The sequence below is a fragment of the Pteronotus mesoamericanus genome, unplaced genomic scaffold (genome assembly GCF_021234165.1).
Source record: "Pteronotus mesoamericanus isolate MK-2021 breed Mesoamerican mustached bat unplaced genomic scaffold, CSHL_Meso_final contig_2, whole genome shotgun sequence".
NCBI lineage: Eukaryota > Metazoa > Chordata > Mammalia > Chiroptera > Mormoopidae > Pteronotus > Pteronotus mesoamericanus.
This window is the reverse complement of record NW_026555084.1, coordinates 6,551,213-6,573,258: the sequence shown is the minus strand read 5'-3', so window position 1 is coordinate 6,573,258 and position 22,046 is coordinate 6,551,213. Positions and strand designations below refer to the sequence as shown.

The following is a 22,046-nucleotide window of genomic DNA, read 5'->3' as shown; positions in this document are numbered from 1 at the left end:
ACGCCGGAAATGATTGGGTACGCCCCCCTAAACTCACAAGCCACCTGATTGGACGCGATGAGACATTAATACGCATGCTCTTTGCATGTTCGTTTCGTGGATTGGTGTACCCAGGGTTTTGGTTTTCCAATTGGCTAACGTCGAGGAGGGCGGGGAATGACCTAGGCGATTTGAATTTGAAGTCAGTAATTCCGAAATCTGCACCGGGAAGCTGTGGAGGAACGCTAGTACCCTTCGGTTTGTGGAGCTGGTCGTCAGCATGTCCTTTCCCAAGGCGCCCCTGAAACGATTCAATGACCCTTCTGGTGCGTACGGGGGAGGGACGGGAGTGGCTGTCACGGCTCTTGCGCCTTTCGGTTCCCTCTCTCAGAGCGAAATAGGCGGTTTTAGGGCTGGCATGGGACTCGTTCAGTTGACTTAGATATTTTTTACGTGCCCGGCACTATTTGGGACGGTAAGGATACAGCAGTGAGCGAAGCAAAGTCCCTGCTCCAGGGAGCTTCCACTCAGAGGGAGAATACAGCCAAGAAGCAGTGCTCTGTAGACACTAAAGCAGAGAGCAGGAATGAGGGTGAGGAAGCATCGGTCACTAGTTGATGGTCAAGTGCGAACGGCCTTACTGATTAAAAATAAAAAAGAAAGAAACACTTGACCATGCTTTTTGTCCGAACTTGTGGATTTCTTGTTGGATATTCCATTCAGGCACCAAAGAAAGAAGGTTGGTAAAGGCAGCTTGTGATTGTAAAATTATGGCAGTGCCGAAATCACTATACATGAAGTGATGGCCGCTAATGTTGACGGTGTCCCAAGCACCATACCATGTCTGTACGTAGATTATCAGTTCTGTTTTCACCCACCAACGTCCTGGAGAGGTAATCCTAAATATTATTCATTATTTTACCGATAAAAAAAAGAGCAAGACTTAGATTTCCTTAGTGTTACACAACCAAACTGTCAAAACTAGTGCATGAAGCCAGGCCTTCATGAAAACCACGTTGTGCTCTTAACGACTGCGGGGCACAAGCACAATAACCAGGAAGCCTTGCATGCGTTTAGTAAGACACTCATCATTTATTAGAGGCTCACTGAATGCAGGGACGGTGCCAAGGTTTTTACTACCAGATCCGGTTTGTTTTTCCCAACAGCCAAATGAGAAAGGTACTGATATGTTGTCGTTATTTTACAAAGGAGGGAACTGACGGGTTTTGTAACTATTGAGTAGCCTGTAAGTGGTAGAGCTGATCCATGATTTACCCACTAATACACATTTAATGGACACTTTTTATGTCTTGAGTCTCTGTCAGACAACATGGAAATGTTTCTTATTCCCCAACTTCTCCCAATGACTGCACAGTTCCTGACACATAGTAATGTCTGTTCATGGGCAGACAAAGCTGGATTTGAACCCTGATCTGGCTGATTCCAAAATCCTATTCGCTTTGCCACATCCCGGATGACTTTCTGTGTCTTCCTCACCGCACTCTGACCTTAACCTCAACCCTGAGCTAATACTGGGGATACAGTCATATTGAGACAGTCCCTACCTCTAAGCAGCTTGTCTAGTGTGGGAGATGGATGAGTACATGGTCTAATGTGGGAAGTGGATAAGCACACTGTTATAAGCCTTTACAAAACTGACGAGCTCTACGATAGGAACGGTACACACACCCCCTGCTCTGTGGGGGTTCTAACCTGACTTCAGGAGACTTCAGAGGAAACCTGAAGAGGGGACATCAGGCTGAGGTCTGAGGGATACGTGAGAGTTAGCCAGGCAAAGTGGAAGGTGGACTTAGCCATTCAAGGCATAAGAAGTAGAAACTAAAAAGTTCTGCAAGTTCGAGATATTTATATTGTTATGCATAAAATGTTTGCATCCAAGCATTGACTGCCTGTGTGAGTATCCGATTATTGTCGCGCAAGATGTAAGTTGTTCCAGAAAGCTTGTGGTGTCTCCCAAGTTATCTTCTTTGGTCTGATGTTCCCTCTCCCCATATTTCTAACAAGTCATATCTACGATGTGGTACCTTTAAGTGCCAGGTAGGAAAAGACTCATAGCAGGAAACCAGCATGTGCCCCAGTCTCACAAAGAGATGGTAGGTACAGGCAGGATTTCAACCTAGTTCTTTTTTTTTTTCTAAATACCTATAACTGTCAAATTTGACCCTTCAGTTTTCAGGGAAGAGTTTTTAACTGTGGTTTTAATTGGTCTCACCTGGCACGATTCTGCTTGGTTACTGCCCACCAACTCTTCTTACTGGCCCTTATCCTCTTTTGAGAGTGTGCACCCAATGATGAATTAGAACACTTGAATTCAGCATCGCTTTTTTTCTGGCTGCTCTGCCAAGTCCAGAACAGTGCTTCTCACACTTTCCCCTAAAAGCATCCCTAAGAACAAAGAGCAAAAGACAACCTTCCCTTCATTCCCACTTCTCCCCGAAGGGCATTGTCTACAACAGTGGTGTCGGTTTCCTTTGGAGTCTCCTGTTTGCTTTTATAGAGAGAGAGAGTAATTATATTTTATATATGTAAATATATAATTATATAATTATACAACTTATAATAATGTAGATATGATTATAGAATTTATAATTATATAATTAAAATATTTTAAAATATAATTATATATAAATTATACATATAAATATATATATATAAACTATAATGTGTTCCCCACTGAGGGCCCCACCCCTATCCCAAGTGAGTAAATAGATGCTCTAAGATGTGCCACCGTTAACCTGATTTTAGAGAAAAACCCATCACCGTACTGTTAACTCCGTGGTGTTAACAGCTGTGGGGCATGGGAAGTCTAAGCTAGCTAAGATTGATGCTTTTCGCTAAGTCTGCCTTTACCTTAGATGTCCCAGTGAATTCTACAGTTCATTTTAATACTCTCTCCTGATTAGAAACCCTCTACCTCTACCCCTTACTGACCGCATTTAGATCTGAAAGCTCCTGGGATTGGACTCTCTATGTCAGTGTATATAAATAATCATTGTTCCAGGTAGAGGAGTGGAAATTTAATTCCATCCCTGATGTTTTTCTGGCCTGCTTAGAATGGAAAGCAATGACTTTAATACTTTTTTTATTGTGTCCCAGAGTGAGAAATAAATTAACATATTTCTGTGTGGGGTATATTTTTATATTTCTACACAAAACTGAAACAGAAGTACCACAAAACGGTGCTTAGATTTGCTACTTGTGAGTCACACTGATATTTTCTATTGCTTCACTTTGTTTAAAAAAAAAAAAAAAGCTAGTCAAGATATAAAAATGAGCCTCTGTCATCCCATTTGAAAAACTCCTTGGGGACAGTAGGAGTTGCCTTGGAACGGTCAAACTCCTTGCTGTTCCTATTTGTTTGCATGATACTCTGGACTGAAGTAGATAGCTTTCCAGAGAATGGTGTAACTATTGATTCCCAATCAGCTAGAGCTTTATGCCAATGGTGTTCTTATTATTGTCAGCCCTGAGAGCCAGATCTTACGTTTGTCATGCACAAACACTCTGAAATGCCTTCAATTTGGGACTCCAGTTCCTGACACGAGGCTATACAATACAAATTTCTGGGACACAGGTATATAGTCCATGGCTTTATCAGTTTTCTGATATATTGAGATTAGCCAGGGATAGGTTATCATTATAAACTTTCCAGGCTGACCCTGGAGGGCTAGACACTTTTGGTTGCTTCATTTCTAGAACCTGATGGTGGTTACCCTCAGTGACTCTGAGTAGAGTTGATTCTGAATATGTTGTTGTAGTCAATGCTGATTAAGGAAACCAGGTCTCTTGTTCCTACAGGATGTTCATCCCGAGACTGTCTTTGCTGTTCTGCTCAGTTGCCTATGTCCTTTGACCCAATTGAAATAAAGGGCCTTTGGGAACATAATGATACTGTTCCTCATATGAAATGGGTGCTATTTTTACATTTGAAAACCCAAAGCATTTACTGATAGCATTTTTACATTTAAAGTACTCACTTTACTTTGGCATTGTAAGTAACAGTAGGTGAGACGTTAATGGTTTGTGTTTCCTCTAGGTTGTGCACCATCTCCGGGTGCTTATGATGTGAAGACTTCAGAAGTATTGAAAGGACCAGTATCCTTTCAGAAGTCACAACGATTTAAAAAACAAAAAGGTAATGGATCTCAAAATAAAATAATGGTTACATGATCTTGTAAGTTTTAAAATTATGAAGACCAACAGTAAATTTAAAGAAGGTACAATATTTCTAAGATTGTGGAACTACAGCTATATTTAAATTATTGTATTTGATGGATTTATAAAAGGGTCAACTACAGAATAATGCTTTTATCATTATACTGTTGTATAGCCAGGAAAGTTAAGCAAGATCACACACATAGATATGTAGTTTCTCTTTTGATAATTACCTTAGCCTTCTGTCAGGGAACATTAGGAAAATCAGGAAAATGTTAGATGTGTAAAAAATATTGTACAACTAATTATTTGGAAATGTACAATCAAGAAAAGAATAACTTCAGCCCTGGCTGGTGTGGCTCAGTGGACTGAGTGCTGGCCTCTAAGCCAAAGGGACACTGGTTCAATTCCCAGTCAGGACGGATGCCTGGGTTGTGGGCCAGGCCCCCGGTAGGGGGTGCTTGAGCGGCAACCACACATTGATGTTTCTCTCCCTCTTTTTTCTCCCTCTCTTCCCGTCTCTAAAAATAAGTAAAATCTTTTTAAAAAAGAATAACTTTATATTGATTCACTAATAGTTACAATAAGAAATTTTTTTAAATTGTGTTTTGTTTGTGGTTCAATTTATTACAGAATCTCAGCAAAATTTTACTGTTGACAAAGATACTACCTTGCCTGCTTCAGCAAGAAAAGTTAAGTCTTTGGGATTAAAGGTAGGGAACCCTCATGTTCTACCTGGTTTATTAACTGTATCATTGAAAATATTCTTGAAAGATACTGTATTTGACTAGAATGGGTTAAGTATATACATTAAGGTTATAAGTAAACCTATAAATTAGTGAAACATTATTATTAGGACTCTGGTAAGCTTTACATTTCTACCTCCACCATTACTAAATATATTGTGCTTACATGTGCCCCTCGTTCAGAATTACAAAATGGTCCCCACTCAGTCATTTCTATATCTAGATAAACTTTGTAATACCTAGTAAGCTTTTAAAAATTATGTGATGCTTTGATTTATTAGCTACTGTCATTTGAGTTGTTTTGTTTTCGTTTTGAGGGAAGGGTAAGTACTGGAAAAGAAAAAGGAAAAAAACACTCTAGTGTCTAAAAGATGTTTACTATTCAGAAACTGCCAAGAAGTGGAGGGAGATTAAATTCTTATTAGATTCATGTTATTGCTTGTGAAAGAGCCTACCGTTACTGTTTTTGTTCATTTGTAAAAACAAGTTTTACTTTCTTAAGGAGATATAGAAATTGATATTTTAATTTGAAAAAAGATTCAGAGTTCAGAAACTGAAGCCATGAGTTGAGCTTAGACTTTGGTATTTATTTAATTTTAATAAACATGCATATATTTAAAAACTGTTGGAAAATTGTGAAATGTTTTCAGAACAACTTAGGCATGCAAATCTACTTCCTCATCTGTCTGTTTTATGAGATCTCAAATACAGAGAGAGATTTCTGATGAAAATTTAGAACCTGAATTGAGATGTACTATAAGTGTAAAATACACAGCAAATTTTGAAGACATGGAACAACAAAAACAAAAAAGATCTTACTATATAACTTTATATAATGATTTGTTGAAATAATATTTTTGATATTTTGGGTTAAATAAAATATATTATTAAAAATTGTACTCTTTAAATATGGCTACTAGAAAATTTGAAAAGAAATATATAGATTGCAGTATATTTCTATTGGGCAGCACTGATACAGACATTTTTCTTGGAAATTGAGATAAATTTCTTGACTTAAATTTCTTGGAGAAATAGTTCTGAAATTTTTAATTAGTTATAGAATTCAAAAACTCTCCTAAAAAACTAAATTAAAAGAACAAGCTTCAAGTTTGTGCAAAACCCCAAAATAATAGGCCTTTCTTAAAAGAAGATGCCATCAGGTGGTAAATTAATAAACATGAGACTGGTATGCCTCCTCCACCCCAACTTAGAAACATATGAAACAGATTTCATTTAATATGTTTATGCATTTTATTCTATTTTTAAGTGGAAAAGATAGGTATTCTGTTTTTGGTCATTGTCTCCAAAAGGCTTTTGAAGACAATGAGTAGATTAGAATAGGAGCTGATACTCTTTCACTTTTTCTCTATTTCTTTGTATTTTCCCTCTTTTTTTGGTTATTTAAGTTCAAGTTGATTTCTCTTAAGAACCTTACAGGTTCTTTTCTTTCTAATATAGAGTAATTAAATATTCAAAATGTATTGCTGTTTAGCATTAGAAGTAGTCAGTATCTTTATTCATAAAGTTCCACCTGTTCTTTTCACTGGACACGTTAGGGGAAAAAAACTAGTCTATTGAAATGAAAATTTTTAAGCCTGAAATATTTTGAGATTTAAAAAACCTTTACCTTCATTAACCAGGTAAGTTACCTACAAAATATTTAATAGACTCAGGGGAATGTTTAAAATAGAAATGAATTGTTTGGAGTCCTCCATCCTTTCTGATAACTAAAAACCAAATTCAGCTATGATGTTTGTGGCACTTAAATTTGATTATCACTGTTCTTTGACTTTTAAATAGAAGGAACCTCAAAAGAATGATAAAGACTTGAAGATGCTGGAAAAAGAGGTAAGCAACGCTTTCAACCTATTGAGAAATAAATGTACTGTGTAATGGAACGAGAGTGACACAGAAAGTTAAGAGTCAGGGATTCAGTTGCAGTTTGGGGAGTCACTCTGGATGGCAAATACGCCATCCAAATGAGTGCCCCCGGGGCAGTCATTCCTTGGCCTGGACACCGTACTTCAGAGCCTGGTTGTCTGTATGATATGCTTACAAAGTCAAGTTATACTCAGGGACAGACTCAGAACAGCCCACTGAATGAAAAAATGATAACTAAAAATCAGTATGTTAGTTTACTACAATTATGTGTAGATCAAGTATTTACATTTGCTTTTCCTGTGCGCTTCTACATGTATTAAGACAATGACTGACTAGGGAATTGCTTAGGGAGCATGAAATAGTAGCAGGTTAGTTGGATTGTGATGGAGTTATGCTAATCTGATGCATTCTTCTGCATCATATGTATATGCCTCCCTCAAGGATAAAATGATGTAGAGCAGCACTGTCCTATATTGTAACTACTCACCACATGTGACTATTTAAATTAAATAAAGTTATGACCTCAGTTCTTCAGTTGCGCTAGTTGCAGTTCAAGGGCGCAACAGCCACATGTCACAAGAGGCCACCATACTGGACAGTGCATTTCCAGCACAGCAGAAATTCTGTTGAGCAGAGCTGACCTGCAGAACCCACTTACCCCTCTAAGCAGGACTAAGCTGGCGACTCCCAGCTCTGCTTTTCTGGCAGTCTTTTATTCATGTTTCCATTACTGACTCTTCTGGTGGACATACTCTTTTGATATATTAAAACCTTCCATTGATTACAGTTAAATACTGGTTTAGGACCAAGAATATGTCAGGGCAACTTTGCAAATCTCTGCCGTGGTTACTGTGATCCTTTTGTATTTATTTTAATAATATTGGCTATCATTTTATTGAGGATACAGGCAAGGGATTAATGGGAGGGTCATATGTGAATCTCAGATAACAGGTAAGTAGCCGCGCCAGGATTAGAACGAGTCCTTTGCGTCAGTTAATCTTTTAGATTTTTGGCAAATAGAGCTCTGTTTTATTTAAACCCCCAAGTATTTGTTGTTTTTTAACTTGAATTAATTGTCAGTATTTAAATGTAAAATTTCGCGCAAAACAAATTCAGATTTCTGACTTCTGATGCAAAGTCAGCTCTTGACAACTGAGCTTCCACATTCCCCTGCCAGGCAATGATCTGCCAGGGCTGCACAGGGCTGCTCCTTTGGACCCCACATTTGCCTCAGTCCTCGCCCAGCTGGCTGTCTTTGCTTATTAATACTATCTGCTTGGCCATGTAGGCACTAGAGTTCACAAACCATTTTTGGAGCTTAAGCTTCTTTAGCTGCAAAAAGTGTGATGTAGATTACCTCATTGTCCTTTTTTACTAAGCTATAAACACCAGTTACAAACCAATAATATAAGCATAGAGAATCTTATGGTGGGGAAAGTGAGAGCTCTTATAGATAAAGATCTTAAAGATGAATAAAGAGTTTAATTACACCGGGAGGTTAATGGCGATTAAAGTCCTGAATTCTCAAAATGCTTATAGATTGTAAGCTGTATCATAACGTAAATGCAGTTGTTCAAACAGCCAGTGAAATTAGAGTATCTAAGAGCATCATGTCACAATCAGAGGTTTTCCCAGAACTTTAATATAATCATCAGCAGTTGCCATTTACATTGTCATTGTGTCAGTGAATCATTCCTGTGTCACCTTGTCTCCCTCCAGATTCGTGTCCTTGTGCAGGAGCGTGGTGCTCAGGACAAGCGGCTCCAGGACCTGGAAGCGGAGCTGGAGAAGATGGAGGCAAAGCTCAGTGCCGTGGTCAGGGAGAAAACGTCTCTCTCTGCAAGTAACGCTTCCCTGGAAAAGCAGCTTACTGAATTAACCAGGACCAACGAGCTACTAAAATCTAAGGTCCTTGAATTGCATGACAATAATTACAATTGAATAAATAATAAACGTGTTTTTCTCTCATATACTAGTTTGAAAATGTTAGACTCTAGCTTAGTTTTTTTTTTTTAACTAAATGTACCTTAAATATTACACTACTTCCAGTAGGAATTATTATTGCATTGTTTTTTTATTGCACCTGGCACATAAGTTATAGAAAAACAAGTGACTTTTTGTTTTAATATCTGACTTTTTCTTACCCTCTTTCAAAGTAACTCCCGTGAGGACATTAATCAAAGTTGCAGAATTTACATCTAGAAGTCACTTTAATCTTTCTTTGAGATAAAGAGCAGTATACTAGCAGGATTTCATCTCAAATACTTTGGGGAATAAATGAAGTGCGCAAAGAATAAGCGTGTTTAGTACATAAAGTATGTTCAATATTAACATACTACTAGGACTCAACATGGTCATTTTGCATCATTTTGTAGAGGTAGAAGGAGGCTGTGAATCACTGTTCAGTTTAAGAGACGTTTATTCGGGGCCTGTCATGTGCTGGGCTCCTCGTTTACAAAGGGAGGTAGGGTGTGTAAGAAAGAACCGTGGGGAAGGGAACAGATTCCCAGACCCCCTCCAGGGAGATCTGATTTAGTTGGCCTGGGATGGACCTTGCAGTCCTCACATACTTCAAAGTAGACCAGGCAATTCGGACGCACTTTGTTAAGCAAACACCCTTTGCACACTCCTCTTCAAGAAGTTTCTTTTAGAGCCTTGCAATGGATGTTCAGCATATAGAGATTAAGTGACCACCAGGCTGCTTTCAAAAACAGCCCAGGAAGTCACATGAAGGAAAAGGAGGGACAAGAACAATAGTAGAGTAAAATAGTAATCCTGGTGTTGGTCGAAGGCTGTTTGCTCTGTCAGAATATATTGCCGGCATGTAACAGTCCCAATAATTGGTAGGATAGTCAATATTTAAGTGACCTGATATGTGACTTAGCAGAAAATATTTCTGAATCTTTTGTATGTTTGCTGTACTTAGTTTTCTGAAGACGGTAACCAGAAGAACCTGAGGATTCTGAGCCTTGAGTTGATGAAACTCAGAAACAAAAGAGAAAGTAAGAAGAGGGTGAGTGAGACCTTTGCTAAGTGTGCTGTGCCTGGATCTTCGGATCTGAATGATCTCTCATTTCCTACAACGTGTTTCTGTCGTGTAGAGCATGATGGCTAAACAACAAGGAATGCAGGTGAAACTGCAGGACGCCCAGAAGAACCTTGAAGAGTCTCAGGGGAAGGTGGCACAGCTCGAGGGAAAACTGTGAGTGCCCAAAGGAAAGAGAAAGCGTCAAGTGCAGTCAGTTCAGGACTCCCCTTTCTCACCTGCTACTGTTTTCTGAGACTTTAACCTTCCCGCAATACTTACCCCATTGCCTTCTTCCAGTTGCCTTCTTTCTCTCACATGTGACAGTTGAGACCTATTCATTCCCAAATGTTTGAGGCTGAAAAGACATATGACGATTACTACTTTTGTACATCTTCTGGATCAGTGATGAGGAGAGGCCTCATAATCCTTCCACCAGTGTAATCTTGTGGAAGTGGTGAAATTGACCCAGAATGAGAAGTTCTGGTATAGGAGGCTTTGCTTAATGTACAGCCCTAGCCTTGTTTTTACTACTGAGCTGTAACTGACATGCAATAAAATGCACAGATCATAAGCGGTCGGTTTGGTGGCTTTTGACCGTGGTATGTACTTAAATCACCACCACCCGAATACGGTGGAGAATGCAGCCGTCCCCCCAGAAAGCTCCTTTATGCCTGTTCCTGCTTCTCCCTGTATAGGGCCCCCAACCCTGCACCCACTTTCTGATTACATCATCATAAGTTGGTTTGGCTTTTGGGAGGACATCTATCATAGCATGTATGTGTGTGTTATAATTTGCTCCTTTTAATTCCTGAACAGGATTCCATATGTGAATAAGCTTCCATTTGTTTACTGTTCTCCTGTCGAGCAATGTGTTTTTCTTTCTTTTGAGTAAATATGTAGGAATGGAGTTCCTGGGTCACAGTGTAGTCTGCATCTGACATTTTCAGAAACTCAAAATACATGAACCATTTTATATGCCCACTTAGCAGTGTATGATAGTTCCCGTGGTTCCACATCCTCACTAACATTTGATGTCGCCATTGCGATTTAAGCCCTTCTTATAGCTGTGAAATAGTATCTCATTGTGATTTTAATTTATTGCTATTAATGTCAATTATATTTTATTGACCGTTCGCATATATCCTTTTGCAAGGTGCCTAGTTAAGTCTTTTTCCCATTTCTTAAATTGAAGTGATTGGACAAGGTTTAACACATAAATAATTTTGTACGAGACAGCCTGGAGCAAAGGCTTTATGGCATGCAATATGCTATTTTTGTATGAGTGGTGAGTGGGGACACCAGGAAAGCTACAAAAAAGGTGGAATGTTGTAGATGATGGCTCTCATTATCACAGCCGTTTTATCAGAATGTATTTGGAAAATCTCTTCACTTGAAAAAAAATTGTCTTCTATTTGCATATATTAAAATACCAACCTGAGATGTCACATAAATTAGTAGTTCAGAGTTTAGACTGAGGAATCAGCCTGCCTAATACAACAGTATCTGGTACAGAGAAAGCAAGCATCATGTGTGATTATTGTGCATAGTAATATATACCTTTCTTTTTTCAGTGCTTCCATACACAAAGAAAAGGTTGATGAAAAATCTGATACAGAAAAACTCTTAGAATACATTGAAGAAATAAGGTAATATTAATAGAGGTTTTAAATTGGTTCTCATTTTGTTGAAGGATGATGAATACATCATTTTCATCTCTTAATTTTCCCCATGTTGAAATAGATAGGCTCTTCAAAATAATTTGTTTTAATGCAGTTGTGCCTCAGACCAAGTGGAAAAATACAAACTAGACATTGCCCAATTAGAAGAAAATTTGAAGGAGAAGAATCATGAAGTTTTAAGCCTTAAGCAGTCTCTTGAGGAAAACACTGTTACCTTGTCTAAACAAGTAAAAGACCTGGATGCTAAATGTCAGCTACTTGAAAAAGAAAAAGGTATCTAGTGTTTACAGTATTACTTTCTTCAGCTAAGTACTATATACAGTATTTAAGAAAAGTACTGCTATGTTTAAAACAACTGTTTTTTTTAAAGATTTTATTTATTTGTTAGAGAGAGGGAGAAGGAGAGGGAGAGAAACATCAGTGTGTGGTTGCCTCTCAAGTATCCCCCACGGGAGGCCTGGCCCACAACCCAGGCATATGCCCTGACTGGGAATCGAACTGGTGACCCTTTGGTTCACGGGCCCCACTCAATCCACTGAGCCACACTAGCCAGGACTAAAAACAACTTTTAAAAATAATTATATAAGCAACAACAAAAATTTCTGTTCTACATATGAGAATTTTAGTCTTCTATAATGTTTGTTCTACTTATTTTAATGCATTGCTTGTCATGATGTAAATATATACAATTGTGCAGTATTTGACTTTGGCCATTTAAAATTGGTAGATAAATAGAACTAGATTTGAGAGGCTTATTATATAACATATAAAGTAATGATATAGCCTTATAGGGGGGGTTTTTTCCCTTTGAAAATACTTGATCTCTTAACATGCTATGTGTGTATAATAAAATACTGTGGGGATATGTGGTGTTCAAAATTAATATTAGTGTTATTTACAGCATTGTTAATGCTTCCATTTTCTAGAAGACCTCATCAACAGGGAAAGAGAACAGGATGAAAGTCTAAATTCTGAAATGCAAAACTTAAAAGAGAAGTTAATTCTTGAAAAACAAGAACATGAAAAGCTACAACAAAAAGAGTTGGAAATTGATTCACTTCTGCAACAAGAGAAGGTAGTTTACTACAGTATAAAACAAAACTAGTGCCTATTTTATGTCATACATTTCCCTGTAGTTAGAATAGACCCACCAATTCTATTTTTAGAATTTTATCCAAGAAAATAATCATGGATATGCAGCAGATTTAACTACAAAGATATTCACCACAGTGTTATTAATAATGTGAAAAAATTACAAGCAACAGATGGAGCAAAATAGGGAAATTCTTTAAAAACCTTTTCAGCACATTCTTGTGTTAGATTACTACATAGACTTTTAGAGTTAAGCTATAAAAAAGTGTCTAATTACACAGAAACAAAACTGACCATTTTTAAAATCCAGATTATGTTAATATCATTTTGCATATCAGTGAGAAAAAAGATAGCCTACTAAGAAAAAATGGGCAGAAGCAGAAATTCAGATAGCCCATAACAGTTAATAGATGTTCTACCTTAGTAATAATCAAAGAAACGGAAATCCTTTTTTTTTTTTTCCACTTATATGATTGGCACTTATTTAAACCCTTTTGATAAAAGTGCTTGATGAGAGTTGAGCAATATTATATAAATATGTTGTTGGGGAACCTTCAATAATTAAAAGAATTAAGTAGATCTTTATATGCCGATTTGAAAATATCTTAACAATCATTTTTATGGTTTTTTTGAATGACCTTTTCATACATAGTATATATCCTTTATATTTTTAAAAGTATATAAATATATAGGAAAAGACCATAAAGCATATATATTTACTAAAGTGGTTATCTCTGGAATGGGGACCCTAAGATTAGGGTGGGACATAGTCAAAGGCAATTTTCACTTTCTTTATAATGTCAGAAATGTAAGTAAATTACCATCCTTTTATTGGTATATACTCATATAACTTTAAAATATTTTTATATAACATTGAAATAATAATCCTTTTTATATAATATGACAAAAATATGATAAAAGCCAGTTGTAGAACATGATTTTAGTTTTACAAAAGTGTGTTTGTGTATATTTGTTGCATAGAAACAAAGACTAAATTAACATTTATCACAATGTTGGCAAGTTATAGGATATAATTCCTGACAAAGTAAACATGGTATCTTCATATTTTTTCAAGTTCCCTTGAGAATCTTGAATTTGATATTCTTCATTATCTGTACATTTTTCTGCCCTTAATAAAACCACAAATTATTAAGTTATTTAAACCTTTCAAATAATGTTGGTGGCTTTCTATTGGATGTAGGAATTATCTTCTAGTCTTCAGCAGAAGCTGTGTTCTTTTCAAGAGGAAATGATGAAAGAAAAGAATCTCTTTGAGGAAGAATTAAAGCAAGCTCTGCATGAGTTAGATAAACTACAGCAAAAGGAGGGACAAGCTGAAGAGCTGGTCAAACAACTGGAAGAAGAAACAAAAGCCAGAGCTGAAGAGCTGACGCTTCTAGAAGAAAAGCTAAAGAGGTTCGTCCTTCTATGACCTCATACTTATATATGACTTAGAATTTTACAAAGTACAGAACAGTTCCCCTGATTACATTTTGATACTGTTCTCCCCAAAGCAGACATGTATAAAAACGTGTTTTTTTAATAAAAAATCACTCGTCACTAAAAGAAAACAGAAAAGAAATGAATAGCAATAGTATCCAATGAGATATGCCCACAGTTCTGAGACACGTTACATGTAGGCTCATGTCCAGTCCATGATTCTTCACTGGAAAACTTCTTAGTGATGAAAACACAAGGATTCAAATAATAAAATTGTTTGCCCCTTGGACTCAATCAACCTGGATAATTTAAGTAAATGAAGTGGAAGACACATAACATGATGAAAACAATATGAAACTAGAGTGAAAAAATTACATCCCATCTTAGTCTTTCTACTTCCAATGATACCTTTCTTCTTTTTTAATGTTTCCCGGTTTTGGTTGTTTCTTCACTTTTTGATTGTTATTTCTGAAGTGTTTGTGTTCCCTCAAAAAGAGATAACTAAAACTATAACTTACACTGTGTAAAATGATACACATGTACCCAAACATGGAAATCCATCTTTGCAAAATAATCTACCCAATAAGTAGTTGAATCTTTGAATAACAGTTTTTATGTGGGTTATTGATGTAATCAAAATAAATCCACACAATCCTATAACTCTTTCAAAAGAACTTTTAAAACAAAGTGTCCCTAACTGTTCTTAGTATTCTTAAATTTCTACATGCAGAGAGTTACATTTTATTCATTCCAAATGCTTTTTAACTAGTAATTCTTCACATTCTTTAATCTTGGCAGTTGCTGTTAATAATCTCTTTGAATCTTTTTATCTTACTTTCTTCCAAAAAGAAATGTTTAAACTAACTATATAAATACATGTGATATGAAAATATAAATTTAGAAATAAGTAAATCTGGATGAAAACAAAAGTAAAATTAGAACAGGAAAGATAAGATGAAGCCCTACATAATAAACATGCTATTAGGCCATAAGTTTAGATCTAAGCTGTCCGGTAGCTAATGTAAACAGGAATATGAGAGATCCACAGTGTCAAAGGTAAATACTAATCCCTTTCTTAGGGCAATGATTTGTAGTTGGCAGTTTATTTTTTCATTGTTTCTTTTTCTTAGGAAAGAAGCGGAACTGGAGAAAAATAATGCTGCTCACACTCAGGCCACGCTGCTTTTGCAGGAGAAGTATAACAGTGCAGTGCAAAACCTTGGAGATGTCACTGCTCAATTTGAAAGGTATTTTTATTGGGAGCCTGCACTCTGATCAAAATACGAGCAGGGAGGGGTGTTTATGTAAGAAAAACTGTCAACAACAAAATCACACAAAAATGAAATTATTGGCATCACTTTCAATTCCACAATGACCGGCCATAAATGGGCATTTAGTGTTACATGGTTGTCTTAGTATATAGTAATTTCCCTTTGATTTTAATGTGGCTAATTTATAGATTTTTATGTGAATACTTTTGCATCTCATTTCAGAATTTCTTTCTTTCCCAAGAACATAAAGATAGTCACCTTTTCTTCTAAAAGTTTTAGTTTCACGTTCTACTTTTTCACCTGGAACTGATTTCTATGTGCGTAGTGATACGGGGGTCAAATTTATTTTTGGTTTTCCATGTGGATAATGAATTGCCTAGTGCCAACTCGTTGACTAGTACCTTCTTTCCCAGTGATCTGCTCCTTCCTGTGATGTATTATATATAACATATATACATGCACATACAGATCACATTTTAATTACACTTTTTATGTCAGAGGAGAAATATAAATTATATAAATTTTATATTATGTAATATTTAGTGCTGTTCTCAATCCCAGAAAGGGATTTCTCTTCTTGCTACTTAGAAAAATAGTGCCTTGGGAGGTGTTCAGCCATTCTGTAACTTTAGTCACCATCGGTATGCTGACACCATTTAAATTTACTTCTTCAAACCACATGTCTGCATTCAGCTCTATACCCATATGTCCAGCCGTCTGCTTGACATCTCCAAGTAGATACTTCACTATTTTCTAATGGTAACCAAAATAACTCTTGATCTTCTTCCTATCCCTTTCTACTTGTAGTCTCTCATTCTTTTGTATCTCAGTCAATGACATCTTCCAGGCTTCTCATTCCATAAATCTTAGTGTCATCTTTGATCCTTTCCTCTCCCTTTCTCCCAACATCTAATCTATTTCTGGAATTTCAAAATTCTGCCTCCAAAAGAGATCTCACATCTTTCTGTAGCCAGCACCTTAGTCCAAGCCTTCTTTTTCACTCACCTGGATTGATAATTGTCTTTTAGTTAACCTTCCAGTGTTGCGCTATTGCACCTTCTCCAATCCATTCTCTGCCTATCTCCAGAGTAATACACACACTTACTTAGAGACCTCAGGGAACCCCCTGGAGCGCTGCAGTGAGGAGTGGCCTCCATCCTGTCTAGCTTCTGCTCTTGCCTCTCTCATTTATTCGGCTCTAGTTTCATCTTTTTTCTCCTTTGATTTTTCTTTTTTTTATTTTGTTTTTTGTTTTAAAATATGGTTTGCTTCATGAATTTGTGTATCATCCGTGCGCAGGGGACATGCTCATCTTCTCTGCGTTGTTCCAGATGTATATGTGCAGCCAAAGCGAGTTCTCCAGTCTCATCTTTCAGTGCACTATGTTCTGCCTGTCTCTGAGCATCTTTTCCCTGTGAAATACTTTTCCCTAACTGCCTCTCTAAATCTGTTTTTTCCATGATGTCTCAGCTTAACTATAAATTCCCCCAGAAAGGCCTTTTGTGAATCACCAACCAAAATGTCGTGTCCCCTGTTATATCAGCCTAAGGAGCTGTGTAGTTTTTCTTCATAACGCTTACCACTTACAAATTTAATTTTTTTTCCTTTTTTTTTGCAAACACCTGGAGAGACATTTTCCTGTCTTCCCTACAATACCATAAACTCTGACAGAAAGTCCAGGGATTATAGAATTTTTATTTTACCGTAATTTTTATGTTTAGTAGTTGGTTTTTTCTGTCTCTGCATGCATACTTCCTACACATAATAGGCACTTTATATTTCTTTTTTTATAAACAGCACATGCCATATAAGCTTATTAGTACTTACCCCTGAGCATTGAATTCTTACTTGTGTAAAGGCATACATAGATACTAAGGTTTTGTTTGTTTTACCTAAAATTTTATGAAGTATAAATTCATTGTCTATATATTTGCCATTTATACAACAGTTAGAAAAATCCTTCAACTTATTTTTCTTATTACTAAGCTGTAAAGCTTTAACAGCTAGGGAGATAGAAGATCTCAAGCTGGAGAACTCATCACTTAAGGAAAAAGTGGCCAAGGCTGAGAAAAATGCAGAGGCTGTTCAGCATCAGATATTGGCAACCGAGAGCTCAAATCAAGAATATGCCAGGTATGTAGCAGAAACAAATCCTGCCCACCCTGTGGCCCTCAAACCATTGAGACAACTTAATGTCGTTAAAAGCCAGCTATGAAGTGTTGCAGGGAATTGTAGTTGGTTTCATGGCTTGCTTTGGGTGATCTCAAATTACAAATTAAGAATTTATTCAGTTAGCCCTGACTGGTGTAGCTCAGTTGGTTGGGCATTTTCCTGCAAAGTGAAAGTGCCAGTTCACTTTGGATTTGCAATCAGGGCACATGCCTGGGTTGTGGGTTCGGTCCCTGGTCAGGGCCCATTGGAGAGGCAGCCGATCAGTATTTCTCTCTCACATTGATGTTTCTTTCCCCCTTTCTCCCTCTCTTCCCCTCTTCTCTAAAAATAAGTAAAATCTACAGAATTTACTCAGTTAAAAAGAAAATTATTGAAGAGGTCCTTAAGCCTAAAAAAAAAAAAAGGTAAAGAAAAGTAATTAAATGGCTATAAAATGTTTAGAGACCCTTCTCTCTCAAACCCAAGGATGCTTTTAGATCTGCAGACAAGATCAGCACTTAAAGAAGCAGAAATTAAAGAAATTACAGTTTCTTCTTTTCAAAAAATAACTGATTTGGAGAACCAACTGAAGCAACAACGTGAAGACTTTAAGAAGCAGCTGGAAGAAGAAGCAGCAAGGTAATCCAGCCTCAGAACCCAAGTGCCACTCCCCTCGGTTTATTTTGTCTATGACTCTATGTCTTTAATTTTTCCTTACAGAAAGTCTGGAAAAGAAAATACAATGGCAGAATTAATGGAGGAAATGAATAAGTGGCGTCTCCTTTATGAAGAACTGTATAATAAAACCAAGCCTTTTCAGGTTTGTCAATTAGGACTGAACTGGTGTTTGTTTTAACAATTCTCTCTGTCCCCTGCTGCAGTCACAACAGTGACTTGGATTTTCTGAAAAATCATATTGCTGTGCGTTTAGTGGCAACCTAACTTCCTGTTAAAGAAGGCTTATAAACTTTGTTAAATTATTAGGCATACATTTTTGTTTTTGTTTTTGTTTTTTTTTAGGCATACGTTTTTTAATATAGCCTTTGTAAGCTAAAAAAAATACCTCCTAGTAAAAACTTGAAGTTAACAGTTTACAAGGCTCTTTTGATCATTAATGTATGTAAATTTGTGATAATTATTGAATGTGATCTTTCTCAGTATATCTCAAGTTAATACACTGATCTGTAAAAAGAAAAAGGATAAATGCTAATCTTAGCACTTAAACAGATGATATGTGCTGGTTATAATGTGATTCAGTTGATGCAAATTAGGCTGGCTAGCTGAACTTGTTTCTTTTCTTGTTTTATGATCTTTGAAATCACTAAGTTTTTAAAGAAGAATCTCAGAGAATTTATGGAGAGCCCTGAGAATATGTCAACAAAATCTGTTTTATTCATTTTTTAAATTTTCTTTAACCTTTGTTTTCTATGTAGTTGATGTAGACAAGTACAATTTAACGGTTTTGACTTTATATAAAAAACTATTTTTCAGCAACAACTGGATGCATTTGAAGCAGAGAAACAGGCCTTGTTGAATGAACATGGTGCAGCTCAGGAACAGCTAAATAAACTCAGAGATTCGTATGCTAAATTGTTGGGTCATCAGAATCTAAAGCAAAAAATCAAGCATGTTGTGAAATTGAAAGATGAAAATAGCCAACTCAAATCGGTTTGTAAAATAACAGTCCTGTTGAATATGGTTTTTAAAATTCTATTTATAACATTTACGTAAAATGAAGGACTTTGGTGTCAGAAAAAAGTGATTATTTATAGAGGAAAATCCACCTGAGAATTAAGGATTTGTTTTAGAATGTTGACCAGATAGATACTAATGTTCTCACGTTTTCTAACTACTATTAGTATACTATTAATATACTGTTAGTATATTGAAAATTACTAGGATGATTGGAAGACTTCATAAAGCTGTACACATCCATTTCTGTTTGTAAAGTAACAAACTCCTTGGTGCAAATTACTATACTGTAAAGATAAGCAGTATTCAAAAATAAGGATTTAAGTTTTTTAACAGCTTTATTGAAATATAATTCACACGCCACTGAAAATGTACAACTCGATGGGTTTTAGTATATTTATAAACAGGTGCAACCATCACCATAGTTGATGTTAGAACATTTTTGTCACCTTAGAATGAAACCCCTTACCCTTTGGCTATTATCTCCCTGTCTTCTCACCCATTTCTCGTACCAGTCACCTACTTTCTGCCTTTATAGATTTCCCTATTCTGGCCATTTTTTTCTTTTTGGAATCAAATAATATGGGGTCTGTTGTAACTGTCTTTTTCAGTCAGCTCAGTGTTTTTAAGGTTCACCTGTGTCATGGCGTGCATCAGTGTCTCATTTTTTCATAATACATTATTTTGTGGCTATGTCACATTTTATTTATTCATTTCTTAGTTGATGGACATTTGGGTTGTTTTCACCTTTGGGCTGTTATAAATAATGCTGCTATAAACATTCATGTCGGAGTTTTTGTGTGGACATTATGGTTTTGTTGCTCTTGGGTTATATCTCGAAGTGAAATTGCCGGGCCATACGGTAACTGTGTTTAATCATTTGAGGAACTGCGGGGCTGTTTTCCAAAGCAGTCACACCATTCCGCATTCCAGCAGCAATGTATGAGGGTTCCAATTTCTTTACATGAACACTTGTTATTACCTGACTTTGTGATTCCTGCCGTCCTAGTGCATGTAAAGTCATACTGCATTGCGGTTTTGACTTGCATCTCTCCAATGCAGCAGGTGGGTGAGGGCAAGATGAGAAACGCTGATGTCCTGATGGGGAGCTGGGGGAGAGGGAACCCTGGGCTTTCGGCGACAGCGGTCTGGCCTGGAGTTTTCACCTTCCTAAGCTGTGAGGAGGGAAGAGGGAGCAGGCGTATTCAAATGCCATATACCCTGGTCTTTTGACCACATTTTTGTAGATTTGCTTGAATAGGTGTTTCCTCCTTGGGTGTTTGTCTTAGGGCCATTTTTAGAGGCTTTAAATAGTTGCCTTTTTCTAAATTTTAGTTTCCCTAGGAAGCAGGTCAGTGGAACCCTTGTGCTTTCATGCTCGAAGTTGATCTGGGCATTTAAGTTAGAGATGAACTTTTATCAGAAACATGTCTTTGTACCTGTAGAGCAGCAAGGAGGTTGAAATGACTTGTTATCTCCTTTGTCACAATTTTTCCAGGTCATCTTGTAATTCATAGTCTTAAAGCCTCCATCTAGTAGTGATTTTTGCCATTTGGTTTGATACCGTAGTAACTTTGGAATTTGTCGGTAACATTGGTTATACTTTTCACCATCGTGATCTTAAGTAATTGTTTATTATCTATCTATATATATGTATAAAATATATATATATATATATTTTTTTTTTATGTAGGAGGTGTCAAAGCTCCGCTCTCAGCTTTCTAAAATAAAGCAAAATGAGAGAAGACTTCAGGAGGAATTGAATAAAGTTCTGGGTGTCAAACGCTTTGATCCTTCAAAGGCTTTTCTTCATGAAAGTAAAGAAAATTTTGTTCTCAAAACCCCATTAAAAGAAGGTAAGAAATGAATGTATAGAAGTGTCACTCTCCTTTGGGAGCATTTAGCAGATTATTCAGTTTTATGAACTGAAAGTTTGTTGATAGTTTCTGCCATGTAAGAAATTCCTTCTGAGATTTTTGTATACAATGCCTTTTCCTTCCTCTTCCTGTGCTCTCTATTTTCCATACGTCCAGACCCCACCTGTGCTCGAAACCTGTTTCAAACTCCACCTTTCTGGAAGCCTCAAATGACTTTTTTGCTCCTACCCACCCCACACAAGAACTATTCCCTCTAACATAGCCTTCGCATTTTAACCTAAATGTCTAATTTGTGGTTTTGGAGAAGTAGGTGTTGTCTCTGTTTTTCTTGATGGTGAATCTTTGTATCTTTGACAATAAATCACAAAATTGGTCAAAACAGAGAATGAAGAAATAGAAATAAAATTATGCTACAGAATGCAAACATTGCTTCATCTGCCTTACAGAAGATTCTAGATGCTTATTTTTAGATTATACTGACTGATGAATTAGTTTTGATTTAGAATGCTAACCGTTCCTTTTAATAATCCCTCCAGGCAATACAAACTGCTGTTGAGCTCCTATAGAGGTCCGAGAATCATTCAAGTGAACTTCTGAAAAACCAGTTGAAGATTATTTTACTCTTATTCTTTTCATTGTTATTGTTGCTGTTATTGTGTGTATAATGAATACTCTTAAATGTATTTAATATTAACTTCCTATTTTTAGGTATCTGAAAGCAAGTTCAACATTTTTACCAATATGTCTTCTGACATTTTATTTTCTATTGTGAGTACCTTCTCCCTGATGCTCATTTTCATCCCTTTGTTCTAAACCTTCTACTTTACTTTCCAGCTTTACAATTTGTCCCATCAATCGACATTCCTTTAAAAATAGCTATTACAGTATTATTCTCCTATTCTGAAACCTTTGATGGTTTCAAGATTCTGTCCCCAGGTTTTTAGTTTGATCCTGGACAGCTTTTCTGATCTGAACCTCTTAAGCCAGGACAAAACACCATGGCTTGTTCTTGCCTCTGCTTTGCTGCTTCTAGT

At 36.6% G+C, this 22,046-nt stretch overlaps 1 protein-coding gene and 1 non-coding gene across 4 annotated transcripts; one reads left to right on the top strand and one right to left on the bottom strand.

Moving 5' to 3' along the window:
• Positions 1-244: 244 nt before the first annotated feature.
• On the top strand, positions 245-21,568 carry HMMR (hyaluronan mediated motility receptor). 3 transcript variants are annotated; one of them, XM_054568078.1, is made up of 18 exons: positions 245-305; positions 4,037-4,135; positions 4,789-4,868; positions 6,702-6,749; positions 8,502-8,690; positions 9,709-9,795; positions 9,884-9,984; positions 11,382-11,456; positions 11,584-11,762; positions 12,416-12,564; positions 13,783-13,997; positions 15,152-15,268; positions 17,279-17,425; positions 17,930-18,082; positions 18,164-18,263; positions 18,935-19,111; positions 20,829-20,991; positions 21,549-21,568. In XM_054568078.1, exons 1-18 carry the CDS (start codon positions 260-262, stop codon positions 21,566-21,568), a joined length of 2,145 nt encoding a protein of 714 aa, XP_054424053.1. In that variant the 5' UTR covers positions 245-259. The 3 variants fall into 3 exon arrangements, with proteins under 3 accessions (XP_054424053.1, XP_054424051.1, XP_054424052.1); XM_054568076.1 differs by having other exon boundaries at positions 260-305; positions 6,705-6,749; XM_054568077.1 differs by lacking the exon at positions 6,702-6,749 and having other exon boundaries at positions 260-305.
• LOC129066788 (U6 spliceosomal RNA) lies at positions 16,547-16,650 on the bottom strand. Its single transcript, XR_008528726.1, has one exon. It is a non-coding gene; the product is annotated as a U6 spliceosomal RNA (small nuclear RNA).
• Positions 21,569-22,046: the final 478 nt, after the last annotated feature.

Excerpts from the sequence above, each read along its gene's own strand:
- HMMR (XM_054568078.1), top strand. The coding sequence starts at position 260 with ATGTCCTTTCCCAAGGCGCCCCTGAAACGATTCAATGACCCTTCTG. Across the intron at positions 12,565-13,782 it reads CACTTCTGCAACAAGAGAAG|GAATTATCTTCTAGTCTTCA; the intron begins GTAGTTTACTAC and ends TATTGGATGTAG. Across the intron at positions 17,426-17,929 it reads TCAAATCAAGAATATGCCAG|GATGCTTTTAGATCTGCAGA; the intron begins GTATGTAGCAGA and ends CTCAAACCCAAG.